Raw genomic sequence first — 20,677 nt, forward strand, 5'->3', positions numbered from 1 at the left:
GAGAGAGAGAGAGGTACTGGAGAGAGAGAGAGAGGGAGGTACTGGGAGAGAGAGAGAGTGTGGTACTGGGAGAGAGAGAGTGTGAGAGGTACTGGGAGAGAGAGAGTGAGAGGTACTGGGAGAGAGAGAGAGAGTGAGGTACTGGGAGAGAGAGAGAGTGTGAGAGGTACTGGGAGAGAGAGAGTGTGTAAGAGGTACTGGGGAGAGAGAGAGAGTGAAAGGTACTGGGGGAGAGAGAGAGAGAGTGTGTGAGAGGTACTGGGAGAGACAGAAAGAGAGAGAGAGTGAGGTACTGGGAGAGAGAGAGTGTGAGAGGGACTGGGAGAGAGAGAGAGTGAGAGGTACTGGGAGAGAGAGAGAGAGAGTGAGAGGTACTGGGAGAGAGAGAAAGAGAGAGAGAGTGAGGTACTGGGAGAGAGAGAGAGAGAGAGTGAGGTACTGGAGAGAGAGAGAGTGTGAGAGGTACTGGGGGAGAGAGAGAGTGTGAGAGGTACTGGGGAGAGAGAGTGAGAGGTACTGGGGGAGAGAGAGAGAGTGAGAGGTACTGGGAGAGAGAGAGAGTGAGAGGTACTGGGAGAGAGAGAGAGTGTGAGAGGTACTGGGAGAGAGAGAGAGAGAGAGTGTGAGAGGTACTGGGAGAGAGAGTGAGTGTGAGAGGTACTGGGAGAGAAAGTGTGAGAGGTACTGGGGGAGAGTGTGAGGTACTGGGGGAGAGAGAGTGTGAGGTACTGGGAGAGAGAGAGAGAGTGAGTGTGAGGTACTGGGAGAGAGAGAGAGTGAGTGTGAGAGGTACTGGAGAGAGAGAGAGTGTGAGAGGTACTGGGAGAGAGAGAGAGTGAGTGTGAGAGGTACTGGGAGAGAGAGAGAGTGTGAGAGGTACTGGGAGAGAGAGAGAGTGTGACAGGTACTGGGAGAGAGAGAGAGTGGTATGGGAGGAGAGAGAGTGGTACGGGGAGAGAGAGAGTGGTACGGGGGAGAGAGAGTGGTACGGGGGAGAGAGAGTGGTACGGGGGGAGAGAGAGTGGTACGGGGGGAGAGAGAGTGGTACGGGGGAGAGAGAGTGGTACGGGGGGAGAGAGAGTGGTACGGGGAGAGAGAGAGTGGTACGGGGAGAGAGAGAGTGGTACGGGGGGAGAGAGAGTGGTACGGGGAGAGAGAGAGTGGTACGGGGGGAGAGAGAGTGGTACGGGGGGAGAGAGAGTGGTACGGGGGGAGAGAGAGTGGTACGGGGAGAGAGAGAGTGGTACGGGGAGAGAGAGAGTGGTACGGGGGGAGAGAGAGTGGTACGGGGGGAGAGAGAGAGTGGTACGGGGGGAGAGAGTGGTACGGGGGGAGAGAGAGTGGTACGGGGGGAGAGAGAGTGGTACGGGGGGAGAGAGAGTGGTACGGGGAGAGAGAGAGTGGTACGGGGGGAGAGAGAGTGGTATGGGGAGAGAGAGAGTGGTACGGGGGGGAGAGAGAGTGGTACGGGGGAGAGAGAGAGTGGTACGGGGGGGAGAGAGAGTGGTACGGGGAGAGAGAGAGTGGTACGGGGAGAGAGAGAGTGGTACGGGGGGAGAGAGAGTGGTACGGGGGGAGAGAGTGGTACGGGGGAGAGAGAGTGGTACGGGGGGAGAGAGAGTGGTACGGGGGGAGAGAGAGTGGTACGGGGAGAGAGAGTGGTACGGGGGGAGAGAGAGTGGTACGGGGAGAGAGAGAGTGGTACGGGGAGAGAGAGAGTGGTACGGGGGGAGAGAGAGTGGTACGGGGAGAGAGAGAGTGGTACGGGGGGAGAGAGAGTGGTACGGGGGGAGAGAGAGTGGTACGGGGGGAGAGAGAGTGGTACGGGGAGAGAGAGAGTGGTACGGGGAGAGAGAGAGTGGTACGGGGGGAGAGAGAGTGGTACGGGGGGAGAGAGTGGTACGGGGGGAGAGAGTGGTACGGGGAGAGAGAGAGTGGTACGGGGGGAGAGAGTGGTACGGGGAGAGAGAGAGTGGTACGGGGGGAGAGAGTGGTACGGGGGGAGAGAGAGTGGTACGGGGGGAGAGAGAGTGGTACGGGGGGAGAGAGAGTGGTACGGGGGGAGAGAGAGTGGTACGGGGGGAGAGAGAGTGGTACGGGGGGGAGAGAGTGGTACGGGGGGAGAGAGAGTGGTACGGGGAGAGAGAGAGTGGTACGGGGGGAGAGAGAGTGGTACGGGGGGAGAGAGAAATGCCAAGAGAGGACCATAAAGAAGAATACCCTCAGTCAACTAGTCCTGGGACTCAGTGAAGTAACTACTAACACTACTAACAATAACCAGCCCCAGGACAGTGACAGCGTAACACAAAGAATTCGACCCAACACAATCGTCGCTAAGCAAAAGGAAAAATATCTGTCATATTGGACAGAAACAACAAAAACCCAAAGCAAACTCAATTGCTACTTGGCCCTAAACAGACAATACAACATGGCTGATTACCTGACCATGGCAAAGGATAGCAAACTGAGAAAAACCTTGACAATGTACAGACTTAGTGAACATAGCCTGGCGATCGAAAAAGGTAGACAGAGGCAGACCCGGCTACCAAGAGAGGACAGGATATGCTTTCACTGCAGTCAGGGAGTGGTGGAGACAGAGATGCACTTCCTCACAGCTTGTAGAAAATATCAGGGCATAAGGGAGAATTTCTACCCAAAATTCACAAAAATATGCCCGGAATTCAGAAATTTGAATGACGACCAAAAACTCCCATACCTAGGGCAGCACGGTGGCATAGTGGTTAGCACTGTTGCCTCACAGCGCCAGGGACCCGGGTTCAAATCCGGCCTCGGGTGACTGTGTGGAGTTTGCACATTCTCCCCGTGTTTGCGTGGGTTTTCTCCGGGTGCTCCGGTTTCCTCCCACAGTCCAAAGATGTGCGGGTTAGGTTGATTGGCCATGATAAAAATTGGCCCTTAGTGTTAGGGGGAATTAAATACGTGGGGTTACAGGGTTATGGGGATAGGGCTTGGGTGGGATGGCTGTCGGTGTAGGGACCGGGTGCTAGGGTTTGGACGATCAGCCATGATCTCATTGAATGGCGGAGCAGGCTCGAAGGGCCGAATTGCCTACTCCTGCTCCTATCTTCTATGTTTCTATGTTACTAGGGGAAGAGAGAAATTGTGTAACCTTAGCGGCACACTATGTTACAGCTTGCCATAAACAGAGGGACAACCGCTAAATATAAGAAAAGAGTATATACAAATTATATGAATGTATATTTATACACTCAGGGATATATCTGTTTATACACTGTATGGATAGATCTGTATTTTTGTGTACAACCATGAATGTTTTTCGATGCTTTGGCAACATAAGATGCACCTTGTCATGCCAATAAAGCGATTTGAATTGAATTGAATTGAGAGTGGTACGGGGGAGAGAGAGTGGTACGGGGGGAGAGAGAGTGGTACGGGGGGAGAGAGAGAGTGGTACGGGGGGAGAGAGAGTGGTACGGGGAGAGAGAGAGTGGTACGGGGAGAGAGAGAGTGGTACGGGGGGGGAGAGAGAGTGGTACGGGGGGAGAGAGAGTGGTACGGGGAGAGAGAGAGTGGTACGGGGGGAGAGAGTGTGGTATGGGGGGAGAGAGAGTGGTACGGGGGGGAGAGAGAGAGTGGTACGGGGGAGAGAGAGTGGTACGGGGGGAGAGTCAGTTACATTGGGGAAGTTGTAGTCACTGAGGGGGCAGAAAATGCTAATTGTTACAGGCGGAAGAGACTAATTAGATTCAACTACTTGGGCTTGCTCTGTGGTTTATTATAACTTTTTAAAATGTGCTTAATGTAATGACTCGGAGGGCAAAATGGTTTTGTCAATTGGAGTTCCAAGTATTGGTCCTTGCTGAGATGGAATGAATATTACAATGAATGTTATTCAGAAAGTATAATAATTTCTTGCATCTGGTTTTCTACACCTGCTGTTGAGGGATAACATCGAAGAATGAAAACTGTTGGTGCAGTTGTTTTCTTTCTTTAACTTGGCTGAAATGCATCAGAATATTTTTATCCTTTTCTGTATTAATGCTACTATATTGGATTTTTTCTACATTGCCAGATTACTTGAGCTCTCTAGTTTAGGAGGCAGAATGGTTGATCTCACAGTGCTGAAGACAGGCCAATGTATTATCTGCCTAGAAATCCAGCAACTTGTAGAGACGTAACTTTGCTGCCAGGAATAGTTCCATAATATTCAGACCCAACTGTCTGATCTAACACAGGGAGGTGGCAAATTTTTTTGATTTACAATGGAGGAATAAATAGAGACCTAAAGATGCTCCATTCCATATAGTCTCATACCCAGCTTCTTTGTGATAATAAGACCAAACTATAATTACTGTTAATGATGGAATTCTATTCCTCGTGCTTTCAATTCATACATGCCGATCTCCATTTCAAGGAAACCTGTTCTCCAGTTTCTGACAGCAGTTTGGTAACTATCCTAGGTCTCGAGCCTTTGTGCAGTCGCTTGATAGGCCCCATACCATGATAGGTCCCATCTGGTCGCATCACCAGCAAGAAATTAAGGGCAAACACACAGTTACCCGTTCTTGAGTGAAATCACGTCAGACTCCTGGGACCTAAAACAATTGTGAAAAGTTATCCTGTTCTATTCAGAGACTCCTTTCCAAAGAAAGTGAATTCAGTACCTCCTGTGTCTCAAAAGAGGGGGTCTATTTATTGTTGTCACAAACATGTCTACTGTTACAAGAGACTATTTTCTAGTGCCCTTAAAAACTTTGAGTGAGGCATTGTAGACCAGTCTGTAAAATATTTAATTGTACTGGTTTTTAAGAGCAAATAGAACCATAGAATGATACAGCGCAGAAGGAGGCCATTTGGCCCATCGTGCCTGTGCCAGCTCTTTAGAGCTACCCAATTAATCCCACTGTCTTGCTCTTACCCCATAGCCCTGTTTTTTTTTCCCTTTCAAGTATTTATCCAATTCTGTTTTGAACATTACGATTGAATCTGCTTGCACCGTCCTTTCACGCAGTGCATTCCATATCACAACAAATCGCTGTGTAAAGAAAATGGTGCACACTTTCACCATAAAGAACGTTTGCCAGCATTTTATAGGAACGGGGAGAAGGCCATTCAGCCCCTCAAGCCTGTTCCACCATTCTATTAGACCATGGCTGATCTGTACCTCAGTTTCATTTACACGCCTTTTTGCCATATCCCTAGATTCCCTTACCCAACAAAAATCTATCGATCGGAGTCTTCAAAATTTCAATTGTCCCAGCATCCACAGCCTGTACTTCCTGATTTCACTTCTAAAGTGGACTAGTTCTAATATTAAGATTATTATGCCTCCTTGTTCTGGACTCACCGAGCAGAGGAAATAGTTTCTCTGTAAAATGTTTTTATTTGTTCCTGGGATGTGGGTGTCACTGACCAGGCCAGCATTTATTGCCTGTTCCTAATTGCCCTTGAGAAGGTGGTGGTGAGCTGCCTTCTTGAACCACTGCAGTATTGTTTTTTGTAGCAGTTATGTACAACTGAGTGGCTTGCTAGGCCATTTCAGAGGGCAGTTAAGAGTCAACCACATTGCTGTGGGGGTCTGGAGTCACATAGAGGCCAGACTGGGTAAGGATGGCAGATTTCCTTCCCTAAAGGACATTAGTGAACCAGATGGGTTTTTATGACAATCTGGAAGTTTCATGTGATACCATTACTGATACTAGCTTTTTATTCCAGATTTATTTAATTAACTGAATTTACATTCCCCAACTCCCATGGTGGGATTTGAACTTCATATCTCTGGATTGCTAGTCTAGTAACATAACCACTATGCTACCATTCCCATTGTAAAATGACCCCCCTGGATCGCACCATATCAATGATAGATGTAAGGCAGACTTACCTTAAAGCGTTTATGTATCCTTATCAGTGTCTCCAGAGATTTGTCAGTTTTTTTTGAGGAGGAATGTAGACTTGACCTTGTTGATGGCTTTCTTTTAGTATTGAAAGAATGCTGCATGGTCAGAGGTGCCATCTTTTGAATGAGACATTAAAATGAAGCCCTATCTGGTAGTTCGGGTGTGAAAGATCCCAAGGCACCACCATCAAAAACAGATTCAGATTATTGGGTTCTTTGTTTGCTTCTTGAGATCTTGCTGTGTGCAGGTTGGCTGCTGTATTGGCCTTCCTAACAGTGACTGAAATTCAACAGTTATCTCTTTGGCTATAAAGCGCTTTAGGTTGTTCTCAGGATAAAGCGTTTGAATACAGGTTCTTCTTAGTTGAAGCCGTTTCAGAACTGAAGTTTCCTTCACGCTGACAACAGCTCCTTGAACTTCTATAAAATGACTGTTGCCTTCCCCATGTGCAAATGGTGTTTATCTTTGACCAGACCAACTACATTTGCTGATCCAAGGGATTGAACGTCTTGCACAAGTTAAGGGCTCTTAGGCTTTTAATTCCCACCCAGATCTTTGTAGTTTTGCTGGATCTACCTTTCTCTTCAGAAGAATGGGAACATCAAAACAGTTTGACAGTATCCCATTTCTAACTATGGTAATAAATACATTTTTGGTCTCTTGGAGCTTTCAACAGTCACAAATCACAGTCTAAAATATGTCTTATTAAAAAAAATGCTATCTTAGATTTTGATCCACAAGAGGATCCTAGTTGATCAGTGTTTCCAACAGCACCCTGAATGTTGGGCACATCAGACTAAGGCCTGCAATAACACTGGTGACCAATACATCATTAAAGGCATGTAGAGTAAGGGACTTTTTATAACATGTTTTCTTAAGGTACTTGTAATTTTCAGTCAATACCTTTGGAACTAAACTGATTGGATAACATTACAATGTTCTATCTGAACAAGTAAGGAAGAAAACCCAAAGTAATTTGTAAATGTGACAGTGCAAATCCATCATTGATTTCTTTTGCATGACATAATTGTAGACAGTCACCGAATGAGCAAGAGAAATGCCTTGGGTGTCCCTCTTAAACCTTCTGAATAAATCATCCTCTCCTGCATAATTCTGAACTCATCAGACATTCATTACCTTGTGGCATTCTCCAGAGCACCAGGTAAATACAATGGGGGTGCAATAACTTTTAAAAGTTTGGAAAATTAGTACCAGGCACTTTTTAAAAAATGTGGTTTTCTCACTCCAAGAGAGAGGTGCAGCGCTAAATCAAGCCCTCCATTCCCTCTTGGAGTGCGATCGGCAGCAGGCGGGGCGGTGAGTCCTGCAGCGCTTCACACTGGGCCGTGCAGCGCTGCCACGTTGGAAGGCTCCTTCCCTCCTTTAAAGGGAAGGGCCATCGCTACAGGCTCTGCAAAAGAAAGGGCACATACCTGGACCACCAAGGGAGCGGCGAACCCACGCGATCCGATCCGCCCGGCACTCACTCAGAGTGCTGGGCTGATCGATCGCGGGCCGGAACCCGCGAAAAAAAACGGATCAAAAAAGTTAAGTTTTTTTTTTACATACCTCAGCCACCTCGACTTTAAGCATCGCCCCCGAAGCGGCCAGTCACCCGATGCATGTTCCCTGAAGTTGGTGTTGTTTTTGCCCGGCGATGCTTCAGGGGGCAGAAATGTCCCCCGGAGGCGATAACAGGAGGCGCTAAGGCACCGAATTTCTAGCCCATTAATGTCCCCTTCATGCTATCAAGTTCTGAGGAAGTGTTACAGCCCTTTAGTTAGGAGTTTTGTGCATTTATATGAGGTATGGGTGGGCTTGTTAATGCGGTCGCTACTTGACACAATATACAATTGCAAAATCGTATAGAATGAAGAATGCTGTTACAGATGTTATTTTCCTCCTGGCATATTTACATAGAATTACATAGAATGTACAGCACAGAAACAGGCCATTCGGCCCAACAGGTCTATGCCGTGTTTATGCTTAACACGAGCCTCCTCCCACCCCACTTCATCTAACTCCATCAACATATCCTTCTATTCCTTTCTTCCTCATGTGTTTAACTAGCTTTCCCTTAAATTCATCGATGCAATTCGCCTCAACTACTCCCTGTGGTAGTGAGTTCCACATTCTAACCGCTCTCTGGGTAAAGAAGTTTCTCCTAATTTCCCTATTGGATTTATTAGTGTCTATCTTATATTTATGGCTTCTAGTTTTGGTGGTCTCAACAATGGAAACATCTTCTCTACGTGTACCCTTTCAAACCCGTTAATAATCTTGAAGACTTCTATCAGGTCATCCCTCAGCCTTCTCTTTTATAGAGAAAAAAGCCCCAGCCTGTTCAATTTTTCCTGATAGGTATAGCCTCTCCATTCTGGTATCATTCTAGTAAATCTTTTGTGAACCTTTTCCAGTGCCTCCGTATCCTTTTTATAATATGGAGACCTGAACTGTACACAGTGCTCCAAGTGTGGGCTAACCAAGGTTCTAGTCAAGTTTAACATAACTTCCCTGCTTTTCAATTCTATTACTCTAGAAATGAACCCCAGTGCTTTGTTTGCATTTTTCATGGCCTTGGTGACCTGTTTCACTACTTTTAATGATTTGTGTATCTGTACCCCCAGATCCCTTTGCTCCTCTACCCCATTTAGACTCGTGGGCCACGATTTTATCAATGGCGGCGGGTTGGGTGCAGGTCACGTGGTTTCCGGCTTCCAGTCCCGTCCCAGCTGCATCCGGCCCACAGACGTGATTTTACGTTGATTGACCTTGTTAAGCCCGCCCTGAGGGCTTGCCGGCCAATTAAGAGGAAACCAGTCAGATGACGTCATTTGATGATGTATCATCTGCCGGTTTCCTTAAAGGGATCACGCACAATTTTTTGTTGATGGTTGATTTCTCGGTGTTTGACAGCATTGAGGTGCTGCAAACACTGACAATCACTGCACAAAGGTGAGCTCTTGCACCCAGGCTCTCCAATGACTCCCTCCATAGGCTGGAATAGATTGCAGGTGAGGTGACAGAAGCGATCTGTCACTGGTGAGAGAGGTTCTCCCAATGAGGTGGCACCAGACATGGATCTCAAAACTTGTAACCTAAAGAAATGTGTAAATGTATTAAAAATGCATTTCCCAACATTTTCTTACCTCTAAGACTCACCAGTGCAACATTGGATCCTTCACACCACTTCTGCAGCTGTCATCAATCCAGAAACATTACAGCAGACTTGCAACACGCCACACTTACCTGGCGTTGGGAAACCCAAGGCAGAAGCGTCAAAATTCAAAAATAGCCTGTCAACTACTAGCAACTACCTGTTAATAGGCAGGTAATTGCCTTTAATCCTCTTCCCGCGCTAGGTGTCGGGTCCATGTGCAAATTGGGGACCCGACACTTGGGAAAATTGTTTGGAGGCGGGTTGTCGGTGGGATCGCAACCCGCCGTCAATCAAAACGATTTTAACCTTTGACCTGCCTCCAAACTCGCCCTCTAAGCGCCGGCAAAATCCAGCCCTTAATCTCCAAGCAGTATCTGGCCTCCTTATTCTTCCTACCAAAATGCACTACATCGACCTGAAACGTTAACTCTGTTTCTCTTTTCACACATGCTGCCTGACCTGCTGAGTTTCTCCAGCATTTTCTGTTTTTATTTCAGATTTCCAGCATCTGCAGTATTTTCTTTTTGTAATAATAAGACTTGTATTTATACAGAAAGCTAGCATGCAGGTACAGCAAGCAATAAGGAAGGCAAATGGCATGTTTGCCTTTATTGCAAGGGGGTTGGAGTATAAGACTAAGGGAGTCTTGCTACAATTGTACAGGGCCTTGGTGAGACCACACCTGGAGTACTGTGCACAGTTTTGGTTTCCTTATCTAAGGAAGGATATACTTGCCTTGGAGGCGGTGCAACGAAGGCTCACTAGATTGATTCCTGGGATGAGAGGGCTGTCCTATGATGAGAGATTGTGTAGAATGGGCCTATACTCTCTGGAGTTTAGAAGAATGAGAGGTGATCTCATTGAAACATAAGATTCTGAGGGGGATTGACAGGGTAGATGCTGAGAGGTTGTTTCCCCTGGCTGGAGATCTAGAACTAGGGGGCATAGTCTCAGGATAAGGGGTAGGTCATTTAAGACCGAGATGAGGAGGAATGTCTTCACTCAGGATTGTGAATCTTTGGAATTCTCTGTGACTGCTGAGTCTTTGAGTATATTCAAGGCTGAAATAGATAGATTTTTGGACTCTGGGGGAATCAAGGGATATGGAGATCGGGCGGGAAAGTGGAGTTGAGGTCAATGATCAGCCATGATCTTATTGAATGGCGGAGCAGGCTTGAGGGCCGTATGGCCTATTCCTGCTATTATTTCTTATGTTCTTATAGCGCCCTCATGTCTCAAAGCACGTCATATGCAAAAAAAACTTTGAATTGCAGTGACTGATGTGTCGGCAAATGTGGCAGCCACATTTTGCACAGCAAGGTTGCGCAAATCTGGCGAATGACGAGTTGATCTGTTTTTGGTGGTGGTTCAAGGAAGAAGATTGACCAGGGCAGTGGGAAAAAGCCTTGTTTGCCTTCAAATAGGACATGAGGATCTTAATATCTGCAGGAACGTGTAGACTGGCCTCCGTTTAACATCTCATCCAAAGAATCCTAGAATCTTTTGACTCGGGAAGACTCAGCTGAGCCAAGGTGACCCAGTCATGGTAACTAGGTTGTCAGCATTAAAGCTTCGGTAGTAGAATAGTTGATTAGTCATGCAGAAATGCTCAAAAGGATTACGTTCTCCACTTGGACTCGCATTCAAATTCCACTACACTCTCATCGGGACTTGCCAGATGGAGCAGCTCATTGTCTTCAGTGGAGAAAGGAAAGTCCGGTAGGCAGATAGTATCAGCAGGCAGGATATTGATTACCATTTCCCTTGCTGACAAAGGCTAACATAAGGGAATAAGGCAGCAGGAATATGGATACCATATAATGGCATAATTCATTAATTTGATATGAGCCAAACTGAAACAGGAGATGGGTACTGTTAAAGCATTGTCCTTATGTTGGTTTTAATGTATTGTCTAAAGTTTCAGTGAGAAATTCCTTTGTAATTAATGAATGCCGGGATATTGAAAATGTCAGTATATATGCTGCTTCCCTGTAATTTTCCTTGGGTCAGCCCATCAATATTCCTAGAAATAAGATGGCCGTTTATATAATTTGTTTGAGAATGCAGTCCATCTACTGTAATACCAGGGCTTGAGTTCTGATACCTCATCTAGTGTCTGAATTAGCTGAAGAAAACTTTTTACTTAAAAATTGAGTAAAGCTAATGACCATGGGGTTCTCTGTCGTTATGAGTTGACTCTTGGAACTATTTTTGAAAAGTGCCATTGCTTTTTGGATTTTCTTTTTCATCCATTGTCGAAGTATCTTAAAAATTATGTTGTACCTTTTTACTTGTTCTTAGGTTTGATTGAAATATGGCTCATAAAGCAACAGGGCGAAGAAATCCTATTAAAAACCAGAAGGAGAAAGCAACCTATGATTCACTGTATGAGTTCAATGAAGAAAATGAGAAAAAGTTGGGGAGCAGCTATGAGACTGAACAGCTAGGTAAAGCACAGTTACGTTTTTTAGAAATAGAAGTTTGAATTACACTCAAGCTTCATTTTGTTCAAGTGAGCGGCCCAGCAACATCCATCATTGCAGCTACTGAGCATGACCAGGTGATAGTTTGGGCTTTCTCCCAACACCTCTGGTTTGTGTTTATAGCAAAAAAACAGTTTCCATAAGCATACCGAGTGGCCTACAATCAGCCTATACCCTTATATGGTGCTGTGTGTGGAATAGAGAACCTAAGATTAACAATTGCCGAACACAAAAGCGAAATACTGCGGATACTGGAAATCTGAAATAAAAACGGAAACTGCTGGAAATACTCAGCAGGTCAGGCAGCATCTGTGGAGAGAGAAACAGAGTTAACGTTTCAGGTCGATGACCCTTCGCCAGAACTGTTCTGACGCCCTGATCCCCATGCCCGTTTTCGAGGGTTAGCCAATTTCTCCCCTGGTATCTGCTCTGGGTGGGAGGGGGAATTCAGTGCTGGGATGTGAAAGAATTGCTGTCTCTCTGCTCAATAATGGGGGCAAATCTAGTGGGGGAGGGGTTTGTGGTCCAGTTAAGGATCCTATGATCAGGAGAGGGACGGAGGGTTTGTGGTTTTATGGTTCATTCTTGGAACATCTGCTAAGTGGGGCAGGTGTTTGAGGATCTAAGTGACAGAATTTTTGTTCAGTAGGGTCAGAGTTGTGGGGGGATGTGGAGAGATTGAGAAAATGTAGATGTTTTGTCCCATGTTTTGTGGGTGGGGTTCAAGAGGGTGAACTAGCTCAGTTCTTGTTTGGGCATAGTCGCTCGATGCAGCGGAGGATGCTACTGCTCACAGGTTTCTGTTTACTTTGACCATTGAGTGAGACATTGGCACGTTATTTTCTCTATGAAGGGAGGAGTGGGGCTCTGATTCCTGCTCGGTGAAGGATGGATTTGTGGTCTGGGGAGGGAAGATCTGGTCTGGTGCTTCGTTGGACTGTGCTGCAACTTGCTGGCTCAGTTTCCATTTTAAACGTTCAGGACAAGGACAAAATTAATTCTCACTTGAAGCATGGGTTAAGTAAGGGACAGCCAGCACGGATTTGTTCAAGACAAATCATGCCCGACGAGCCTGATTGAGTTCTTTGAAGTAACTGAGAGGATTGATGAAGATAGTGCAGTACATGTATATATGAACTTTCAAAAGGCATCTGATAAAGTACCACATAACAGACATATTCGGTAAATAGAAGCAAATAGTATTAAACGGTCACGTGGTAACTTGGGTACGTAATTGGCTAAGGGATAGGAGGCAGAGAGTAGTGGTGAACGGATATTTTTCTGACTGGAGGGAAGGATGCAGTGGGGTCCCCTAGGTGTTGGTATTAGGACCATTGCTTTTCTTTTTATATATAAATGATCTGGACTTGGATATAGGGAGTACAATTTTGAAATTTGCGGATGATACAAAACTTGGCAACATTTAAATAGTGAGCAGGATAGCAGCAGACTTCAGGAGGACATAGACAGACTGGTGAAATGGGCAGACAGATGGCAGATGCAATTTAATGCGGACATGTGGCAGATGAAACATAACGCTGAAAAATGCAATGTGATACATTTGGTTGAAAGAATGAAGAGAGGAAATATTACAGTAATTCACCTGGTCAGCAGGCTTTTGCTGCTGCATTCTAAACCAATTTACAAACAGCGGTTTCGAATCGCTACCCCTCCTTCAGTTCTGAGTGGAGGAACTTATAATTAATGATATTAAAACGGACAAGTGGTTTGGATGAGAGAAAAATCAAGTTTTATTACCTAAATAAACTACAATCAAATGATAAACTATACCACAGGAACACAGTAAATGCAGTAAAAGTGTATAACAGGGGGTTGCAACGGCGAAAACGAGGGATAAAATGGCTCCAATGTTACTTAAACAATCTTAGCAATTACCCTCAAATCACCACCCCAAACTCCTGCTAGGTTGCCTTGTTGAGGAGTCAGAACACCCGGCTCACCTGTGGTCCAGCGAAGTAAAAGAGAGAGATAGCTTCTCAGCAGCTATCTTTATACCTGGTGAGGTCCTGCTGTTCTGCCCTGCAAGGGCTGTGTGCAAAATTTCCCGCCCAAAGGGTCCAATACACAAGAGAAAGCTGTGATTGGCTAACTCAGAGTGGTTAGACTGGGTTAATGTGTCTTCCGGAGCTCCCTGGGCTGAAACAAAAGGGAAATACAACTGCTCTATTGTCCAGAATGCTAGGTGATTTAGACCCGTTCAATTCTTAAACGGATCCCATTCAAGATACAAAAGTCTCTTCTGCAGTTTAGATGTATCCACTCGATATAGAAACAAATGCTAATAGCATTCAATTGCTTTGTAAAAAAAGCATTGTCCTTTGTCTTCGGCCATGTGGTGACAGCTATTTTTATCCCTGGAAATTTAAAAGCACAACGCCCAGGGATTCTTTAATCAAAAAAACTGATCTTCAGAACTGTAAATTATTGCGAATTCTTACACTAAAGGGGATGCATGATCAGAGAGATCTAGGAGTATATGTGTACAAATAGTTGAAGGTGGCAGGGTGATATACCTATCAATTCATCCAATGAAAAGCGACGAGTTAAGAAAGTAACTATAGGTTTTTATTGGCTAAATAACAGAGCCCACCCTCGTGGGTGATCGGATCCAACAAGGAGGAATGCCAGCCAGTCGACCACCTTTATACCTGGGCAGATAGGTGGAGCCATGGGCGGAGTCAGCAGTGGTCAGCCCAGGTATAACAGCGTGACAAGAGGCGACCTCGTATAGTGATACAACAGTGTGAACAGTGATAACCATAGAGTAACGATATAACAGTGATAACTATAGTGTAACGATAGTGAACGATAAAAGTGGTTTACCACATTCACCCCTTGTTTAGATTTGAGTCCGGCAGGGGTGTTAAGAAAGTTGTTAAAAAAGCTTACGGGATCCTGGGCTTCATGAATAGAGGTATAGAGTACAAAAGTGTGGAAATTATGATGAACCTGTGTAAAACACTGGTTCAGCCTCAACTGGAGTATTGTGTCCAATTCTGGGCACCGCACTTTAGGAAGTATGGGATACTTGGCTTTGTAAGTAGGGACATTGAATACAAAAACAAGGAAGTCATGCTAATCCTTTACATATCTCTGGTTAGGCCTCAGCTGGATTATTGTGTACAATTCTAGACTTGGAGAGCATACAGAGGAGGTTTACTGGGATAATACCAGTGTTGAGGGACTTCAGTTATGTGGAGAGATTGGAGAAGCTGGAATTGTTCTCCTTCGAGCAGAGAAAGTTAAGGGGAGACCTAATCGAGGTATTCAAAATTATGAGGGGCTTTGATAGAGTAAGTAGGGAGAAACTGTTTTCCTCTGGCAAGTGGGTCGGTAATCAGAGGTCATAGATTTAAAATAATTGGCAAAAGAACTAGAGGGGAAATGAGGAAATATTTCACAGAGGGTTGTTGAGATCTGGAATACATCGACCTGAAAGGGTGGTGGCATCAGATTCCATAGGAATTTTCAAGAGGCAATTGGACATGTACGTGAGGGTTATGGGGGAAAAAGCTGGGGTGTGGGACTAAATTGGATAGTTCTTACAAAGAGCCGGCACAGGTACGATGGGCCAAATGGCCTCCTATGCTGTGAAAGAAAGACTTGCATTTATATAGCGCCTTTCACGACCACCATATGTCCTGTGATAAATCCATGTAGTGAAACAAGGAACTCGAAGAGGCTAGATATTAGAACTAGTACGAGTACTTTATTAAACAAACAGAGTAGCAAACATACCGGCCTGCACCCTGGCATTCCACCTTTGCTTATCTTAACAGGAAGCAAACCCCTGACCTTAGCAGCAGCATTGGCTACAGCACCACCTGGTGGATAACCTTAATCATAACATCCCAGATTATTATATCCCTCCTCCCTTAAGATTTCAGTATGAATTTCTTAACAAACAACCATTCCTAAGGGTCACATAAGAAGTCTCCCTTCACCATGTTCCATACTTGATGAATCTAACAGGTCAGTATCAATCTCTCTGGTGGCTTGTGAGCCCTTTGTGAACGTCTGACAGTAAAGTCCCTGCTTGTTTGTGGTGAAGCCACCAGCTGCTCCTGAGCAGTGCTCAGAGTATCTGACTCTGCAACGATGGTTTGCTCTTGACGAATGGGTTCCTGTGGAATTGTCTCTGTCCCTGGTGGTGGCACCACAGATGCTCTTGGATAACTGGGGGCAAACCTGTCCTCAGCCATTGCATCTGGAACCTTCATTTCAATTTCCCCTTGTCTGGTAAGTATCTGATCTACATGTCTGCGTACTACCCTACCATCACCCAACATGACCTTGTATGATACGGGACCGGTCATTGAGTCTATGAAGCCAGGAATCCACTTGGGTCCATAATTGAAATTCCTGGTAAGGACCGCATCTCCTTCTCCAAAACTTCAGCTCTTTGTTCTTTTGTCATGGTTCTCTTTTTGTTTGTTTTGTCTGTTTTCCATTTTCCTTTTTAGGTTTGGGTGGACAAGGTCAAGAGTGGAGCGTAGTCTACGATCTAATAACATCTCAGCAGGAGAGAGTCCTGTGGTGGATTGAGGTGTTATTCTGTAGCTGAACAGAAGCCGTGACACTTTGGCTGCTAAACTCCCTTCTGCACTTTTTTTCATCATCTCTTTAAATGTTTGTACGGCTCTCTCCGCAAGTCCATTTGAGGACAGATGATATGGAGCCGAGGTCACCTGCACTATGCCATTTTTTCTCGAACTCTTTTGTCTCTGTACTCACAAAACAAGTGGCATTGTCACTTACCACGATCTCCGGTAGCCCTTGATTACTGAAGCTCCGACGCAGGCAGTCTATAGTAGTAGTGGCGGAAGCAGAATTTACAGGATAAACATCCATCCGTTTGGAATGTGCATCAATGATTATGAGGAACATCTTCCCCATGAATGGATCTGCATAACCTAAGTGCAATCTTCTCCATGGTTTATCCGGCCACTCCCAGGGGTAGAGAGGAGCCGCTGCTGGTGCCTTCCGGTGTTCCTGACAAGTGCTGCATGTCTTGACTAGATTTTCTATCTCCTCATCTAGCTTTGGCCACCACAAGTAACTCCTAGCCAAGGCTTTCATACGCAAGACCCCAGGATGACACTGATGTAGTTGCTCTAGGATAGACTGTCGTGCTGGCTGTGGAATAATCACTCGTGCTCCCCACAACACGCAACCATCCTGCACACTCAGCTCTGTTTTCCTGACACTGTAGGGTGTGAAGTCAGCCCCTTCCGGATGCTGTGGCCATCCCCTCACCACATATTCTCAAACTCTAGACAGTACTGGATCTTTACCTGTCCATGTTCTTACTTGCTCTGCAGTCACAAGTGCCGTGTCAGTGTCCTCCAACATCAACACTCTGTCCTCTGGAGCTGCACGGATAGGTGTGCCTGGCAGTGGAAGATGGCTCAAGGCATCTGCGTTCCCATGGTACTTGTCCGCCTTGTAGACGATGACATACTCATATGCCCTCAACATCACGGCCCACCTCTGGATCCGGGGTGACACCATCTGTGGAACTGTCTTCATTTCATTGAAAAGAGAGAGAAGAGGTTTATGATCAGTGCATATGGTGAACTTCCTGCCATATATGTACTTGTGGAACCTTTGTAACCCAAACATGACTGCTAACCCCTCTTTGTCTAACTGGGAATCGTTTTTTTCCACTGGTGTTAGATTTCGGGACATAAACCCTATTGGTCTTTCAGTTCCATCTTCTATGCAGTGTGAAAGAACTGCCCCCATCCCGTAAGGTGAAGCGTCACAAGAGAGAATGATGACTTTCTCTGCATTGTAGTGAACCAGCACATCCGACGACAGCATCAGTTTCTTGGACTGTTCAAATGAAACCCCCTGCTCCTCTCCCCACTGCCACTGTGTCTCCTTGCGCAGTAGTTTGTGAAGAGGTGCTAACACTGTTGACAAGTTTGGTAAAAACCTGTTATAATAGTTCAACAGTCCCAGGTAAGCTTTTAACTCAGCCACATTGGTAGGAGCAGGGGCATCCTGCAGTGCTTGTACCTTCTTCTTAAGTGGATGGAGCCTGGTGGCATCCACTCTGTGTCCCAGGAACACGGCCTCATTCCCCAGGAAAGTGCACTTCTCTTGAGTCGTAACCCTGCCCTCTCCAATCTCTGTAGTACCTCTCTGAGTGCTGAGATGACACTTCACAGTATTGATCCCAGATTTGTGCTTGAATATCAAAAGCGGAGACCGTTCCTACCGTGGCAGCCATGCTCTCTTCCAACTGGTAGCTAACTGTAGCTCGTGATTTTGTTGTTTAAACATCCTGGCAGACTTCTCTGCTTGATTCAGGTCCTTTTTACCTCGTCGCCAAATGTGATAAATCCATGTAGTGAAACAAGGAACTCGAAGAGGCTAGATATTAGAACTAGTACGAGTACTTTATTAAACAAACAGAGTAGCAAACATACCGGCCTGCATCCTGGCATTCCACCTTTGCTCACCTTAACAGCAAGCAAACCCCTGACCTTAACAGGAAGCAAACCCCTGACCTTAACAGGAAGCAAACCCCTGACCTTAGCCGCAGCATTGGCTACAGCACCACCTGGTGGATAATCTTAATCATAACATCCCAGATTACTATATGTCCCAAAGCACTTTACAGAAGTACTTTTTTGAAGTGTAGTCACTGTTGTAATGTAGGATATGCAGCAGCCAATTTGCGCACAGCAAGCTCCCACAAACGGCAATGTGATAATGACCAGGCAATCTGTTTTAGTGATTTTGAGTCTCTTGGACGAGCAAGGGAGTGATTTGGCAGCTGCTGCATTTTTGGTGCACATATTCTTTCACAAAGACCCACTGTTGTGGTTTTGGTGCATATTTTTCCTTTTCGTTAACACTGTTCAGCTGCAGGGCCACGGTCACAAAGTTAGCGGACAGATTCTAACAACTTTTGCACATATCTTTTCAGAACTTACCGCTATTGAATTCAGATTGTTTTACAGTTCTGTTCGGTTTCTGGGAGGCTGTAATCGTGAGTTTCTTTATAAAGGAACCCCAGTGGGTTATTAAGGGCTCAGTTAGGTGCTGCATCATTGTACCTAATTAGTCACATAATGTTACGCCACACATCACCTACAGGTGCAGTACCTTTGGACTCTCGAGACCACTCTGTATATAGTGCAGAGTTAGCTCATTTTGGGGACTGGATTTGATTGTAACCAACTGATAGACTCAAACTTGCCTTTCTTGTGAATGTGACGGTCCTATGTGAATGAGGTTTTGGTGTCCCGGACCCAGTTCCTAGTAGGTGTGGACTATATTGGCAATATTACACAAAAGAGATAACAAGGTTGGTTTATGTTAGAAATTGAAAAAAATGTCATAGATACAGTAGGGGGTGCTCTTCTGAAACTCAAACTAAGATGGAAGTAAAGGAGCTTTACCCTGGATCTGGCTCTGCTTTATCAGAGTTGGAAATGCTTGATGCTGACATTGGTTATCCAGAGTGGGTATGTGTTGCATCACCTAGCACGATCGTGCCTTTTATGTGCTCAAAGATTCACCCAAAAGTATATCTGCACAGACAAACATGTAGATTAGTCCAAGGACAAATGCTTGAGGTGTTCCACACAATTGACTGAATCAGAATCGGTACTGAGGATGGTGGGAAATAACTAACTAAGTAAGACAGCTTTTAAATTTAAAAAAAAACTCTGGTTTGTCGCCCAAAGTGGTACAGAAAAAGCTGTTAGGGGAATGATGTGCCTCAATAAATCCGAGACTCGATGTTAGCGAAACAAAACAAGGCTTTTATTGACTTAGAAGGTAACCACACAGGAGAGAGGTATCTTCCATCCAGAGCTCTGCCGTACTGGATGTGCTGCAGGCTGAGCCAGCTTACATAGGGGCCAGGTATGGGCGGAGCCCTACACATAGTACAATACAATGGGCCAGGTATGGGCGGAGCCCTACACATAGTACAATACAATGGTGAGGAAACGGAACAGAGGTAAGGGAAATGAAACTGAAACCAACCACAGTCACAGGCAGTGATGAATGGAATATTTCATCACATTCACCCCTTCTATAGATTTAGTCTGTTCGGGGGTTTGATAGTCCTCTGCGACCGACGTGGCTGTTGTGGTGCCGCGGGTGTCGGCTGGGTGTCCCCGGTGGCCTCCTGGGTCTCTGCCGGGGGTGCCGCCAGGGTTGTTGAAGGGGTAGTTGGTGGGGGTGCCGTTGGTCGATGTTCTTCCGGGGGTGATGAAAGAGTAGTGGGTGGGTAAGAGTTGCTGTGATCGTTGTTGCTGCTATTGTCGTGGTTGTTGTCGTTACCGGCTGGGGCGACGTCTTTTATGGACACGGTGTCCTCCCTTCCGTCGGCGTGCCGGACATATGCGTATTGGGGGTTGGCATGGAGTAGGTGCACTGGCTCCACGAGAGGGTCCGTCTTGTGGCCCCTCACATGCCTTCGCACGAATACCGGACCTGGGGTGGAGAGCCATGACGGCATGGATACGCCCGAGGTGGATTTCCGGGGAAAGACAAACATTCGTTCATGAGGCGTGGCATTAGTGGCAGTACACAATAGCGACCGTATCGAATGGAGCACATCTGGGAGGACTTCCTGCCAGCGGGAGATAGGGAGGCCCTTGGTCCTTAGAGCTAGAGTGACTGCTTTCCATACTGTCCCGTTCTCTCGCTCCACTTGACCGTTACCCCGGGGGTTGTAGCTGGTGGTACGGCTCGTGGCGATCCCCCTGGACAGCATGTACTGGCGTAGCTCTTCACTCATGAAGGACGCCCCCCTATCCGTATGGATGTAGCTCGGCATACCGAACAGGCAGAACAGGCTGTTGAGGCATTTAATGACCGTGGCGCTGGTCATGTCTGGGCAGGGGAAGGCGAATGGGAACCGGGAGTATTCGTCCACAATGTTCAGGAAGTAAACATTGCGGTCGACGGACGGGAGGGGGCCCTTGAAATCTAAGCTGAGCCGCTCAAAGGGCCGTGTAGCTTTGATTAAGTGGGCTCTATCTGGGCGGTAGAACCGAGGCTTGCACTCAGCGCAAGTGCAGCAGTTCCTGGTCAGAGACCGAACTTCCTCAATCGAGTAGGGTAAGTTGCGGGACTTTATGAAGTGGAACAGCCGCGTGACCCCTGGG

The 20,677-nt window shown here is 46.2% G+C and overlaps 1 protein-coding gene across 3 annotated transcripts in view; it reads left to right on the top strand.

Annotated features, from left to right (window-relative positions):
- The window catches only part of sycp3 (synaptonemal complex protein 3), a 140,017-nt gene that overhangs the window by 665 nt on the left and 118,675 nt on the right, over window positions 1-20,677 (top strand). For all 3 annotated transcript variants that reach the window (XM_086011680.1, XM_086011681.1, XM_086011679.1), the window contains exon 2: window positions 11,341-11,486. In XM_086011680.1, the coding sequence (XP_085867806.1) occupies window positions 11,354-11,486 (133 nt within the window). In that variant the 5' untranslated portion in view covers window positions 11,341-11,353. The remainder of the gene's footprint in view (window positions 1-11,340; window positions 11,487-20,677) is intronic.

The sequence above is a fragment of the Somniosus microcephalus genome, chromosome 18 (genome assembly GCF_052327205.1).
Source record: "Somniosus microcephalus isolate GS21.2 chromosome 18, FLI_Smic_1.0, whole genome shotgun sequence".
Taxonomy (NCBI): Eukaryota; Metazoa; Chordata; class Chondrichthyes; order Squaliformes; family Somniosidae; genus Somniosus; species Somniosus microcephalus.